The sequence below is a fragment of the Biomphalaria glabrata genome, chromosome 3 (genome assembly GCF_947242115.1).
Source record: "Biomphalaria glabrata chromosome 3, xgBioGlab47.1, whole genome shotgun sequence".
In the NCBI taxonomy this organism is placed as follows: domain Eukaryota; kingdom Metazoa; phylum Mollusca; class Gastropoda; family Planorbidae; genus Biomphalaria; species Biomphalaria glabrata.
Genome location: NC_074713.1, coordinates 36,626,650 through 36,642,407, shown reverse-complemented (window position 1 = coordinate 36,642,407; position 15,758 = coordinate 36,626,650). Strand labels below are relative to the sequence as shown.

The window sequence follows — 15,758 nt, the reverse complement described above, 5'->3', positions numbered from 1 at the left end:
TAATTTATGTTCACATGGGCATCTGATAACTAATGTTCACATGGACATCTAATAACTAATGTTGACTTAGTCATCTGATAACTAATGTCCACATGGTCATCTGATAACTAATGTTCGCATGGTCATTTGATAACTAACGTTCACATGGGCATCTGATAACTAATGTTCACATGGTCATCTGATAACTTATGTTCACATGGACATCTGATAACTTATGTTCACATGGACATCTGATAACTAATGTTCACATGGACATCTGATAACTAATGTTCACTTAGTCATCTGATAACTTATGTTCACATGGTCATCTGATAACTTATGTTCACATGGTCACCTGATAACTAAGTTTCAGCTATGGTCATCTGATAACTAATGTTCACATGGTCATGCTTTCCAATTCTAGGCTCAACAAATTTACATTAAATATTACTAAGTACAATATGATTATTATTTTATTTGTGACAGACTTCAATCTTTTTATTCTCAGAATAAACCTTAGGGCTTTAAATTACTACTCTGCCACCACAACCCTAAGTTTACTAAAAAATATTTTCATATCTTTATTCCATACATAATGAAACACTTTTGTTTTGTTTTTTAATTTCTCCACTATACTAGGCTCTAAGTGAAACAAACATGGTGGTAACAGAACCTTCTGGCTTGACAACAGGGAAGTTTCAGCTATGTTCAATCAATGTCTTGTTGAAAGCTAGATGCTCAACCTAAACACTCAGTACATAAAAATGATTATAGAAGGATCACTGACCTGCATATCTGGTCTGCATCTGTGCAACACTAAGAGACATGTCAGCCATTTTGTCACGGGCAGGCAGGCAGTGACCTTTGTCCATTTCAAGCTCATCATCCAAATAGTCAGGCATGATGTCTCTCCCATGTTTCACATCTCTTTTACCATGTTTAAGTGGACGAGCATAAGGAGATTTTTCCTCTAGCTGATACCTGAAGAAGGCAATAAGAAAAGATTTACAGGTCAACCAATTACAGATCAACCAAAAACTATTATGTAAGAACTGAAAATTACAAAAAAAATCTTTTAGACTTACTGTGTAAATTCAATAACATCCTCCAGAAAATACTGCTGTACAGGATAGGTACATCCTAAGAATCAGATTTCATTGAGTAGAATTTATAGTTTTAAGTTACTGATTTTCAACAATTGTAAACTAATTTTGAAAGCTAACAAAACAAATAAAGGGAATTTAGGTAACTCAATGGGTTGACCATAAAACTTAATGAACTGACCAGGTAACTATATGAGCTGACCATAAAACTAAATGAACTGACCAGGTAACTTTATGAGCTGACCATAAAACTAAATGAACTGACCATAAAACTAAATGAACTGACCAGGTAACTATATGAGCTGACCATAAAACTAAATGAACTGACCAGGTATCTCCAGCACCGGGCAACCACCAAAATAATCTGAGAATAGCTTTGCATTCATAGTTGCACTCATAAGGATAACTTTCAAATCTGGTCTTTGGTTCAAAATGTCTTTTAGAATCATCAACAAGAAGTCACTAGAGATGACAGAACAAAGAAAATCAACATAGTTATACAACAAGAAGTCACTAGAGATGACAGAACAAAGAAACTCAACATAGTTATACAACAAGAAGTCACTAGAGATGACAGAACAAAGAAACTCAACAAGAAGTCACTAAAGATGACAGAACAAAGAAACTCAACATAGTTATACAACAATAAGTCACTAGAGATGACAGAACAAAGAAACTCAACATAGTTATACAACAAGAAGTCACTAGAGATGACAGAACAAAGAAACTCAACATAGTTATACAACAAGAAGTCACTAGAGATGACAGAACAAAGAAACTCAACATAGTTATACAACAAGAAGTCACTAGAGATGACAGAACAAAGAAACTCAACATAGTTATACAACAAGTAGGCTGAGATGTAACAAAAAGATTTCACTTTATTCTTCTATAATAAGTTGAACAAGTCCAATTTTAGAAAATAGAAAAATAATTTAAAAAAAAGCAATGAAACAAAATGCATTCCTTTCTTTTGATAATGACATCTTAAGATACTTACCTTTTTCTCAAACTTCTGGTTTATGAAAAAATATGTGAATCCAACACTTAGTTTTATGATTTATGAAAATATGTGACTCCAACTCTTAAGTCTTTATCCTCTAGTTCAGACAAAGTTGTATGTTATTCTGTGATTGAATGTTTAAATGATACTGTGATGAAATCTAAGACCAACCTTTCCTCAGATCTTTCATGCACCTCGTCTATGATTATGTGTGTGACTCCGTCCAACATTGTGTCTTTCTCTAAACGACGTAGGATGATGCCAGTGGTACAAAACAAAAGACGAGTGAACTGTGACTTTAAAAAAATGGAACAAATGTATAGATTAGACAAGAAATAGAGCAGCATTCAACATAGGAAATAAATTTCTTTAATTCAAAATAATAAGCTAGCGAAAAGATTTTTTAAAATCCATTTATATCTCAATCTCAAAACATTTGTAAATCATTATACTTGTGAAAAACATTATTGTCACCACCTCAAAGTTGGTGCCATAGTGTAGAAACCCTATTTCAATATTGTGAATGTTATTTCTATATTGTGAATGTTATTCACAACTCATGTTGCCCTAAGGTGAACACTTTTGACCTTAAGTGAACCAGGGTTAAGAGCAGTCAGTCAATATAGGGAGTTGGTAGCAAGCACGTGATACAGTCACTTAATATAGTCAGTTGAGTTAGTTGTTAAAAGAAGTTGGTTATAGATTACTTACTAAGTTGTCATTATATTCGCCATATTTCTATAGAGGATTAATGCTGACCATTCCTGAATTGAATTGTGTATCATATTCATTATGTGGTGTTATTACTTATATTAAACTTATTTGTGTCTGCTACATCAAGTGTCATTTCCTTATTCTGTGCATTATAATATGAACCCAACGTCACCACCACGCCTACATAGATAAACCAACAATAATATCACAGCATCAAAACATAACCACAGTGACATTTATAATGTCAAAAATACAGTGGTGACAATTATCTATGTGAATCTGCAAATGACTCTTCACATTTAGGTATATGTAAATGACTCATTACATTTGGGTATCTGTAAATGAATCCTTACTTTTAGGTCTCTAAATGACTCATTACATTTGAGTATCTGTAAATGAATCCTTACATTTGGGTATCTATAAATGACTTTTATTCATTTTATTTTCTCTTTATTTTCTAACCTTTAACCTTTTTTCTTACCATGACACTTTCCAGCCTAATCTGGTATCCAACACATCTTCCAAGTTTCTCTGTCCTTTCATCTGCAACTCTCTGAGCCACGGCCATTGCAGACAACCTCCTGGGCTGGGTGCACACAATGTTAGCTTTAAAGTCTGAAGTCAGAAGAGCTTCATCCAGAAGAAACTGAGGCACCTGGGTTGTCTTGCCACAACTGTTCAAGGGTGAAAAACATTTTGTCAAGACAAGAATCAGTTCAAACTGATGAGCTACTGGAAGGCTACAACAAAACAAGAACAGTCTTCTCAAGCCTCAAGCATTAAACTAAAATGTGACTTTAGGTCTGTGATACTTACCCAGTAATTCCACTGATAACGATAACAGGATTCTGTGCAACAACCTCCAAGATTAAATCTTTCATATCCCAAGCAGGGAGACGATGGCGATCAGCTTGCATGTTTCTATACTGTTTAGATACCTGCAATTGGTCAATTAAGAAAGTTATACATGGGCAGACAATAATAATGCTGCAATTAGTTTTAAACAAATAGGGTTGATGTTTTTGACCTTTGCAATGAAACAAGAGCTATTTTCATGAATATTCATAAAAGACTTGACTTTGTAAAGTTATGATACAAACTAAATTAAAATGCAAGATTTCAAATTAGTTCATTACAAATGATGTGCAAATGAAAAAAAAAAAAAAAAAATATTAAATTCAACTTGATATCCAAGGTCTACATCAAATGTTGTGAAAAATGTTTTGTGATATTCTTTTCTTTTTTAAACAATGATTAAAGAAGTTTCCACACAGAAAGTGCAACAAACAAACAAAAAAAAAATTGATCTGTCAACAAAATGGAATGTGTGTCTGAAAGACTTATATAGCTCTCATATGTTAAAAAAATAATTTAATGCATGTCATTTTTCTAATATGCATTTTTCATGCTTGTCATGCTCCATAGTTTGATCCTCAATAACCTTTGAACTCTAACTAAATAAGTTATATTATTTCTTTACTCTATGATTGTGGTTATTAATTGGCACAGCATTGTTTTTTCAATTATAGATATAAGTGACTTTAAAAGAGTTAACAGGTATGGTACTTAATGCATATGTTTTTGTGCTTTCTGTAAGAGTATTCAAGATAAATCTTAAGCATTAATTCAAACATTTAGTAAATAATTCTCTATAGTTCATTATTTCTGTGTCACACTGACCTTAGTATGAAGAAATTCATCATGTAAAAGTTTATTCTGGCGTCGCAGCTCAACTGGATTAACTCTGTAAGGAACTGGATCATGTCTTCTCTGCAGTGCAGCTGCTTGTGAATCACCCGCCTCTTTAGAAGGTACATTCTCAGGAACCCGCTGTTGCTTCAGTTTATCTTCATCCGTGGGCCAATCTTGTGGGCCCTTCTTGTCCTTTTGTTGGAAAGTGGTCTTGGATTTTACAGGCTCCACAAGAGGCAGGGGTTTGACCATTCTAGGAGGAGGCAAACTTAAAAGCTCTTGAAGCTGTTCAGTTTGTTCTAAGGCACTGATGAGGGAAAAAATACAAGGAAGCTTGCTTTCAGCAAATTCTTTGGCCTGCTGCATCAAAAACTTGGTAATGTTTAAGCGTGTATAGGGAGGCAACTCTTCCAGCTCAGATGAAAAAACCAAGAGTGGTGGTTCATGAGGGTAAAGGCTGCCATCTGGGAACCTTATCTCAATACTAAAAGGACATTTATGTTCTTCCAAAGCCCTGAGATTTGCATAAATTGGATGAGTCAAATTTTGAGGCTTGTCAATGACAGAAATTTCATGAGAGTAGTGGCACCTGTCTCCAAACCTGCAGTTACCTTTGCGGTAAAATGGGCACACTTTTCTGTCTGTATTTTTATCTTCAGTTTTTTTCACACATGTTTGTAATGTCTGCTTTTGTTTTAATAAATTTGTCAATTCCTGTAACTCAAGATTCAACACCCAAACTTTACCCATAATCCTCTCTTCAAAGGCCTCATCGTAAATAGACTTTAATGCCATTTTTTCATCTTCTCTTGCTTCTAAGACTTCTCTGTACAGATCTGAGCCTGTGTCAGTAGCCTCTGCGTCCTTAATGCTGAGTCTGATGTCAAAGAAATCATTAAGAAGATACTCCATGGCAGCACCAACATCCTCATCACATATCTGTAGAGCTTCTTCACAAAGTTCTAGACTAAAACCGCACCTTGGTAAAAACAAAGTAAAAATTGGGGAATGATGTGATGATATAGATTGTGGGGACTAGAAATCAGAGAAAGCACAAGAGGCAAGGTCTAAATGAGAGAATGATGTTTGTTGTCATGGTAGTACGATATGGGTGGGTGACAGTGAGATGCGAGTGTGGCAATAAAAGTGTCTACAAGGTCTAGTATTGACATGTGTTGTTAATTTGAACAGGAGTTTGGAGAGTGAGTTAGTTGAAAAGTTGGAGCTGTAGAGAGAACAGAGTTGGAGCTATATTGTAAAAGTATTTGTATCATAAATTTATTGAAACTGCTACAAGATTTAGACTTGTCCTTGCTGTTAGAGCACAACCACCAAACGCCTGGGTGGACTCAGGGCATCCTAAAAATCCCGGGAGAAAAAATCACAGTCTTCACCAAGATTCAAACTTAGAAGCTCTTGGTTCAGAAGCCAAGCACTTTACCCCTCAACCACCACATCCTTGACTACTTCCTGTGTTGTGTTGACTTACAAATAATTAAAGTTTGATTATGAATGAAACCCAATTTCTAATGATTTTGACTGTCAACTTTTATAAAATAGTTCCAATAAGTACAAGTATGTGGTTAGCTTTCAATTGACAATGCCATCTTATACAAGTACTAAGGAGTGATATAAGTACTATGAGTACTGCAAATGATTTGTCTTCCCTTGTTGTAAACTCTTCACCTTTGAAGTTTTTTTATTTTAAACATAGTTTCGGGCAGCAAAGCTTGGACAACAGTTGTGTCTTGAGTTAAATGAAGCCACTCTTTTCTATTTAACAGCCTAGGATGTGTGGGTTGGTTGTAGTCGGTTGTCCAGTACTGGTCATCATCTCTCACATCCAGTTCATCATAATCATCCTCTTCCACATCTTCTTCATCCCTGAAATGATGATTTATGTATAATGTAAAAAATATTTTAGAAATTTTAGGATTCAAGCATAATTCACATCTATCATAAGAAAGTCATAACTTAAATATCTGGCTATTTTCAGGTGCATTATATTTTAGCTGGACATACCCGGATGCTTCATCAATGTCTTCAGTACGAAGAGATTGCAGAGTTTTTCTAACTAGTTCTTGATTCTCTGAGCTCATAAACAATTGCTGCAACTCCAGGTGAACTTTTGGGGCAGAACCTCTGCCTCTTGTGCTTCTTGTGCCAGTGAATGTGTAGCTAGATATGGGAACCAAAATAAGTTCTTCTTGTATAGTAACAATACAACATGGTGATGAGTTTTTATAACAAGGTGATGAGTTTTATAACAAGGTGATGAGTTTTTATAACAAGGTGATGAGTTTTTATAAAAAGGTGATGAGTTTTTAAAACAAGGTGATGAGTTTTTAAAACAAGGTGATGAGTTTTTAAAACAAGGTGAAGAGTTTTTATACCAAGGTGATAAGTTTTAGAACAAGTTGCTAAGTATTAGAACAAAGGTTAGGAATGTGTATAACTAAGGAGCTCAATTTTATTTTTAAGCCATAGCTAGTCACTTACTTGGATGCTGAGTCCCTTCTATTATGACCATAAGAAGGGTCATTGACACAGGGACCATCAAGAGAGTCATCTAGATCCAAACCTCCTTTTCTTGATGATGACCACCCTCCACTACCTCTTACTACTGTCTTTCCTCTCTCATTGCCTCGTCCTCTTCCTGTTTTAAAAAAAATTACTATCTAATTTTATAATGAAAAAAAAACATTACACAATAAAACTGGTTATGTCCCTTTGGAAAGAAGATTATTACTTCCTAGCTTGAAGCTCCTGCAAAATAACAAAGGATGACAGAGAACAGGAACCATAATCATGTTTAAAAGCATACAGAGTAAGAAGCTATTTCACTGAATATGTTATTTAGATATATGATCATGTTTAAAGGCATACAGAGTAAGAAGTTATTTCACTGAATATGTTATTTAGATATATGATCATGTTGAAAGATATAAAGGGTAAGAAGCTATTTCACTGAATATGTTATTTAGATATATGATCATGTTGAAAGATATAAAGAGTAAGAAGCTATTTCACTGAATATGTTATTTAGATATATGATCATGTTTAAAGGCATACAGAGTAAGAAGTTATTTCACTGAATATGTTATTTAGATATATGATCATATTTAAAGGCATACAGAGTAAGAAGCTATTTCACTGAATATGTTATTTAGATATATGATCATGTTTAAAGGCATACAGAGTAAGAAGTTATTTCACTGAATATGTTATTTAGATATATGATCATGTTTAAAGACATACAGAGTAAGAAGCTATTTCACTGAATTTGTTATTTAGATATATGATCATGTTGAAAGATATAAAGAGTAAGAAGCTATTTCACTGAATTTGTTATTTAGATATATGATCATGTTGAAAGATATAAAGAGTAAGAAGCTATTTCACTGAATTTGTTATTTAGATATATGATCATGTTGAAAGATATAAAGAGTAAGAAACTATTTCACTGAATATGTTATTTAGATATATGATCATGTTGAAAGATATAAAGAGTAAGAAACTATTTCACTAAATATGTTATTTAGATATATGATCATGTTGAAAGATATAAAGAGTAAGAAACTATTTCACTAAATATGTTATTTAGATATATGATCATGTTGAAAGATATACAGAGTAAGAAGCTATTTAACTAAATATGTTATTTAGATATATGATCATGTTGAAAGATATAAAGAGTAAGAAGCTATTTCACTGAATATGTTATTTAGATATATGATCATGTTGAAAGATATAAAGAGTAAGAAACTATTTCACTGAATATGTTATTTAGATATATGATCATGTTGAAAGATATAAAGAGTAAGAAACTATTTCACTAAATATGTTATTTAGATATATGATCATGTTGAAAGATATAAAGAGTAAGAAACTATTTCACTAAATATGTTATTTAGATATATGATCATGTTGAAAGATATACAGAGTAAGAAGCTATTTAACTAAATATGTTATTTAGATATATGATCATGTTGAAAGATATAAAGAGTAAGAAGCTATTTCACTGAATATGTTATTTAGATATATGATCATGTTGAAAGATATAAAGAGTAAGAAACTATTTCACTGAATATGTTATTTAGATATATGATCATGTTGAAAGACATAAAGAGTAAGAAGCTATTTCACTAAATATGTTATTTAGATATATGATCATGTTTAAAGGCATACAGAGTAAGAAGTTATTGAACTAAATATGTCATTTAGATACGCACTTTTCTCTCTCAGGAAGATAGCACAATTTTAAATTGACAAAACAATAATTAAACCTTTTTATACAGCAACCATAAGTAGTCTGATTCCCTTTACCCTCACCTACTGGTAAGGTAATACTTCACTCGTACAAAGACATCAACTAAATAGACTAATTTAAAAAGTATCTTATATCACTCGAACATGGCCACCATCTCTTGAAGAGCTTTTTCATGAAATATGCCTTTCCAAAACACACACTATTCCTAAAGACAATTTGCCCCCATTAAACCACAGTTACATCAGATCTGAAGTGGTCAGCTCCTCTCCATTAAGGCTAGAACAGAAAGATTTTAAAACTCCTTTCTCCCACTTTCTATACTGATATTGTTAGAGTGGCAGTGCTGAGGTGGACAATTGTTGTCAAACTGAATTTCCATTTGCTTGGATCAGTAAAAATATCTTATCTTATACCAATATGTTCCAGGACAAACTGGATTAGTTCTAAAAATTCTAAAATGCAGTAAAATCCAAATGGATAAGCATGTCTATATGTATGTTGGTGTTTAATGTGTAATGTGTTTTTTGATAGTAGTTAGCAAGTCTGATCTAAAAAACACAAAAACTCTTTTGTTCCCCTGGCAATCAAATCATTAAATTGAAACTATCTGATATAAACTTTGTCACATGTAAATTATGAGTGAGTCTGGTGTGAATGTACACTTTGGTTTCTTATAGTTATAATGTTTTTTGTTTGGTGTAATGCACAAATTGTAAGACAAATTTCCTTACGGATAATAAAGATTATTATTATTATTGTAACCCTGTCTCTAATCTCTTCATTTGTGATGTGGTCTTTGAATGTGATACCTAGCATTCTTCTGTAGCATCTCACTTCCATTGCTAGGATCCTCCTCTCTAGCTTTGCAGTCAGGATCCAAGCATATAAAAATGTGGCCATGACCAGGAAGCGCATCAGTCTGATTTTGGTGTTGAGGGCTATGCCTTTGTCTTTCCATATTGTTTTGAGTTTTGCAACTGCTGCTGTGGACTGCGCAATTCAGGTTTGGTTCCCTTGTAATATGCGATAACTTCAAGGTATTTAAAACTACAGACACTTGTCAGCTTTTCCCTTCCAATATTGATGACCCTTTTAAAGCCCTATTGGCTATTGGACATATTTTGAGTTTTTTGGGGCATTTATTTACATAACAAATATGCTACGGAAGTCTTGTCTATGCACATCACTAAGTCAGTTCTTGTTCTGTCCCTGCTAGGTCATCTATGTCATCCATGAAGTGTGTGACGATACGAAACTTGCATGCAAAAGTTCATTTGAGTTTTTCCAGCAAATCGTGGGAAACTTTTATTTTAACTTAAAACAATTAATTTCTTGTCCACCCATAACTAATTTCTTGTAGGATTTATCTCCCCTCGCACAGTTTCTCACGGGACGAATCTCGACTTAAAACATTAACTAGCTTCTCTAGGGCTAACTAGTAATTTTTGACCGCTTTACAGGTGACCAGCACACAATGGTCGTGGCACCAGCTCTACATGCAGCGGCTTAATAACTTTTCACACCTATTCCCCCCCCCCCCCCCCCCCCCCCCCCCCGCAGAATACGCATCGCTCTAAGAATAGCGTTGCACTCGGGCTGGACAAATGCATATTTGCCTTAGTCCCTACTCTCACGGTACAGGCCATAAATCGGACATATAGAGAGACCCAAGCATTCTAAGTTAGGCCCGCTAGAGTTCATTCAGTCTCCTCTGTTAGGAAGTTTATTAGTGAGGTTTCATTAGGGACAAACGGGTGAGTGTAAACATTTTACTATGCTTATTTTATCTTATAGGAATGTGTGAGTACACATTAGTACACAACCACGTTCCCCGTCATTACATTATGACTTTATTATGTATGTACATTGTGCTATTCTATGTCAATGCTATATCTTCATATAGTATTATTAATGCCGCTATGGTTGTCTACGTTTGAAGCCATAGTCATTATATTTGATTTGTTATGTTTCATCCATTCCTGTATTTTAGTGATTGGTGTAAACAATAACCTTTCGTGAATCTAAGTACTGTCTAGGAACTTAGATCACAGTGCTCTAAACTTACAGAGCCCATGTGAAATTAATCATTTCACATTTCTATTATATCCCTCATACATATTATTATGTCTCACACGCTTGTGAACTTATAGTTCCTTAGATGAGTTTCATTTTGATTAATTATATCAAACCCTTATACTGTATCTCGATCCCTAGTATTATATTTTCATCTTATCCTTTAGTATATAATATGCTCATTCCCAATGGTACTATTGCTCATCGTCGTAATCAAATTTAATGGATGAATCTTGACTAGTATCATCCTACATTGTATGATGACACATTTATTGTGGTTATCTTACTTGTATCTTTTTGTTATTGAGTTATATGCATGATTTAAGTTTTTATACTTAATTGTCTTAAATGCCTTATTGGGATTGATACCTATGCCTACATCTGATTAATTGCAAAGCATATGGGAATCCCTGCTCAATGCCTTTAGGAGGTTCCTAATTGTCTGTCTTATCCCCTGCCTGGTTACTACCCCCGATTGCTACACATGATTGCTACACCCGATAGCTATAACTACCAGATCTCCACCCAAAGCTGTAACCGGAGCAGACCACACCAGATACCCCCCCCCCCCAATTATATACCTGTTAGCAAGAAGGCATTGCCTACTGTCCTAGGCCTTAACGTATTGCCCAGTGTCCACAGTGCCTTATACTGCCCAGTATCATCTGCCCAGTACCCGGCCCAAACTGTCCACTGCCCAATAGCTGTTGGCTAATGCCGACTGATTAGAGCAACCTTCGATACAGAAGATAAACTGGTGTTGAGTTAGCACGGCTCTCTACGAGCTAGAGACCACAGCTGAGAGATCGTCCCACTACAACTTAGTCTGCAGCATCAACCCTCTCTACGGCTAAACAGGCAGCGGCCTCACCCTAGAGCCAGTTTGCCTACAGCATAGAGAATATCCCGAGCCGACGTCCTAAGACAGAGCCGGATGACTCATCCTTCTGAGTGCCAGTCCTTCGACCGCCAGAAGACGACCCACGGGCTAGCAGCTAAGAAAATAAGTAGCCAGACAATGGAACATTCTTCTCCTCCAATCACTCAATAATTAGCAATCCATGATGAACAGTTATGTTAGATATTAGCACCTTCATTTCATTTCTTAATTATAATTTTATTTGATCATTTATCTTTTGTAAACTTTCATTTCTTAAATTATTTTTATTTATGAACTTATAATATTGGTCTGTTCTTACTGTTAGTTGCGGTGTGCCTGTTAAAAATCTTGTATATGTGAGCGGGATAAATTAATAAAATTTCCCCTAGACTTTAATAAACAAGCCAATATTTACTAATTAAACATCTCGTCACAAAGTGCAAGTTGGTATTTCTTCTTCCTCCAATGCTTACATAGCTCTAAAATTAAGAATGTGCCCTTGATCAGGGAGCACATCAGTCTGATTTTGGTGTTAAGGGCTATGCCTTTGTCTTTATTAAGTTACTGAAGTTTAAAAAATTGTTAACTAAGCATTAATTTAAAAAACTTTATATAACATACCTCTTCCCCCCCTGCCACCCCTTCGGTTTGGTCTGCCTCTTCTTTTCTTGTCCATAGTTCAGCAACAACTAGCTATTTACATAACCTGTATATTAAAAATAAGTTAAAGTATATTATAATATACACATATGTATACAGTAAGATAGTAAGCTGCTAATTCACCTTTATGTCTTAACAAGTTTAGACTTCATGTTAGGCTAGACAATGAATGTTACCAAATCTGCTCTAGTTAATTCTTATTTTTCTCAATATTTGTCTACAATAGTTTTACCATTGTGACAGTAAGCCATTTGTTAGTATTGCTTCTTGAGATTTACTAGATTTTTAATCACTACTAGTCGACCTTTCAGACCTTGTGATCTATAGTTCAGATGATGTAAAGGTCATCTGTTTCTGCGGCCCATGGTTAACAAGGGTGTCATGAGGCCAGCACAACGACCAACCATCTTTCCCCAACTAAGCCTTCACCAGGATTCAAACCCAGGACCTCGGTTAGGAAACCAAGCGCTTTACCGCTCAGCTGCCGCATCTCCTCAATAAATTGAACATCTTTAAAATTCAGTAATAACCATTTGAACACTTATCACACTCCCTCTTTCATAATTGTCCATGTCCTGTTCGTATTCTTTGTTACACACAGCTATAGTCATACTGAACTATCTCTAGTCATCAATTCATTACATAAATTGTTAATTCAGACTTGAGTAAATCAAAGTCTAATCAGTAGTCTACTCACTACTGTTTTGTGTTTTAAATTGTGTTGATTCGAGTCACTTGTTAGAAGGCTTATGAAGTTGAAGTCACACATGTTTATTTATGTTTAGGAGGAATATTCGTGAATATGTGTTAATGTTTCTACCTCAGTTAATGAGACTCGTTTCCATGAATAAATGGCCTTGTGAATATACCTTAGCATTAGAGAATCGGTTACCAAACTGCAGAGGAAATCAGTAATTATACTTCATCTCTTAGCAGAGAATTCCAGCAAAGGATTAGACATTTTTGTTATTCTTCTCCTCCACATCTTTCTCTTTCCCTAACTGCATTAAATGGTGATTAGTGAAAGACTTCATAGTGGGGAAATCCTGAGATTTTGCAACTATATTAACCAAATTATAATATATACTATTATACTTAAATATAATGCACTATTGACTGGACTCACTATCTTTGAGTCAATTTTGGTAACAGTGGATCTAGATCTATAGATAACTGTATACAATACCAACCCATTATAACAGGATATATTTGTTTTATTAATTTGTGAATAAGCTCAGCATCTCATTATAGATCCACCCGAGTATGTTTCTTACTAATGCAATTTCTACAGGACTATATATAATATAAATATAAAATATAAACCTTATGTTGTTTAGTTACTTAGAATCAGTGCTTTTTTTGTGAGGGTACGCACTAGTACAGCGTACCGGCCCCTTTTTCAATGTGAGGACTAAATTATTACTTTTCTTGTAGTTTAACGTTTATTATTAATTTATTAGTAGTTAAAAGCTAGTCAATCCATCACTGAGTACCAGCACCTATTTTTACAAAAAAAGCACTGCTTAGTATGACACAGTAAAGTTAAATAATTTTAGGAAAGGTAAAAGAATGCCAACCATGTTTACAGTACTTGGATCAATATATTTTGGCCTGTTCGGCCCATTTGGTACCGGCCCACAAGTCAAGGTATGTTTGTTTGTGAAATTTTTTCCATGTTACTGATGTTTCTTCAAAGTTGAAGATAATTTACTCCCTAGTCTAAACCTCCCGCAGAACGACAGTGGATGGGAGCGGGCAGGGTTTGAACCCAGAACCATCAATAACATCAATACGTCCAGGGAAAAAAACGCACAACCAGGCAGCCAGTATTTGCCCATATTGGGCCATATAGTATATATATAGAAGATCTAGAATCTAGCGGTTACTCATAGTTATCATATTATTTTGTATGACAAACTGACCAATGGCAATGCTAGGCACTGCTACACAACTTATTTGTCAGTATTTTTACTGTCAGTATTGTTTAAAAGTGAAATTGATCAAAGTGAAGTGTAAACAATAAAACATTACTATAAATTACTAACTATTACTCATTACTAATCTAATGATTACTTAAGTTTACGACATAGATCTAGATATTATATAGATCTAGATGACAATTCGTCAATTGACATTAGATTTAATAGATCTAGATCTAGTATCATAGTCATAGTTTTAACTTATTTGAGGTTATTTTAAGTTAAGTGAATTTAGACAATTTAGTGGATCTACAACTTACAAGTTAGTATAAATAGTAGATCTAACAAGTAACAAGTTTATTAAGTTACATCTGATTGATTTGTTATTATAATTATATATATAGTAGTTTATTTATTTCGGACATTACATGAATTCGGACATTCGCTGTTTTTTGTGGTCATTAAATAATTATTTTAATATGTATTATAAAACTAGCGTGCTGTATAATGTGCTTGTCCATTTTCCAATGATTCTAACCCAATTTCCTTCCATTTAGCTGTCTTTTTATGTAAGAAACACGAATTTCAAATGTGTTAGTCAGGTTGTTGTTTTTTCCTATGTTACACGGACGACTTTACCTCTTCCTAGAGTTAAGACTATATTTTTTGATTGGCTAAGTCTATACTAATGAGCCCGGCAATATTTATTCTGTTTTTGGAGCTAATTTATTTGATTCATAAGCCAAGTTTTCTAATTCCATACAAAAAAAAATTAATACGGTGTCCGAATTAAATTACGATTTTCTTACCAAAATTTATTTCGGACAGACAGTTTTGGACATCAATAAAAATGATCTTATATTTGTTCGTTTGTTGTTGTTTTTTTTAAAATAGAGAATAAATGGGCAAATGTTTGGAGTGAGCTTGGTACATTGAATGAAGTTAAATGCTTAGATCTAGACCAACTAGATAGATCTAGATTTATATAGAGAGAATATAGAGGATTCAGTTAGGCAAGAATGGCTATCGTAACCTGTAGGGGCCTACTATACTACGAAAGATCATCTGTATTAGAAATTTATTAAATTAATAAACAAAAAAAAAACACAAACATTCAACACACATCTAATCATGCAAACCCCAAACGTTCAACACACATAAAATAAACAAACATAAAATAAGTCTAAAAGTCGGTGCAGAAATCACTATCCCAGTGATCTAATTTTGGTAGAATAAGTGTGTTCACATTTTTATTTTTTGTGTTCGTATTTATGCATAGTTTGAAAACATCGTAATGATTTCATGTGAGGGGCTATGCCTGGGGATCTTAAAATTTAAATAATGTTAATATAGAATTAAAATCTGAGTTTATTGATGCCTAAATATAGAGACTGTCCGAAATAATTTATGGTGTCCGGAATCAAATAATCTGGGTCAAATGTGTCCGAATTAAATGAAAACACAC

The 15,758-nt window shown here is 34.0% G+C and overlaps 1 protein-coding gene across 2 annotated transcripts in view; it reads right to left on the bottom strand.

The window, feature by feature from the left end:
* LOC106056978 (putative ATP-dependent RNA helicase DHX57) overlaps positions 1-15,758 on the bottom strand; it is a 34,561-nt gene that overhangs the window by 18,344 nt on the left and 459 nt on the right. The window contains exons 1-12 of one of the 2 annotated variants that reach the window (XM_056024846.1): positions 14,614-14,632; positions 12,336-12,420; positions 6,991-7,147; positions 6,514-6,669; positions 6,178-6,375; positions 4,480-5,470; positions 3,616-3,737; positions 3,281-3,473; positions 2,257-2,381; positions 1,411-1,544; positions 1,065-1,119; positions 767-960 (exon numbers count right to left, since the gene is read on the bottom strand). In XM_056024846.1, coding sequence (XP_055880821.1) covers positions 767-960; positions 1,065-1,119; positions 1,411-1,544; positions 2,257-2,381; positions 3,281-3,473; positions 3,616-3,737; positions 4,480-5,470; positions 6,178-6,375; positions 6,514-6,669; positions 6,991-7,147; positions 12,336-12,390 — 2,380 coding nt within the window. In that variant the 5' untranslated portion in view covers positions 12,391-12,420; positions 14,614-14,632. Of the gene's footprint in view, positions 1-766; positions 961-1,064; positions 1,120-1,410; positions 1,545-2,256; positions 2,382-3,280; positions 3,474-3,615; positions 3,738-4,479; positions 5,471-6,177; positions 6,376-6,513; positions 6,670-6,990; positions 7,148-12,335; positions 12,421-14,613; positions 14,633-15,758 lie in introns of those variants that run through there. The other variant, XM_056024845.1, reaches the window with a different exon arrangement.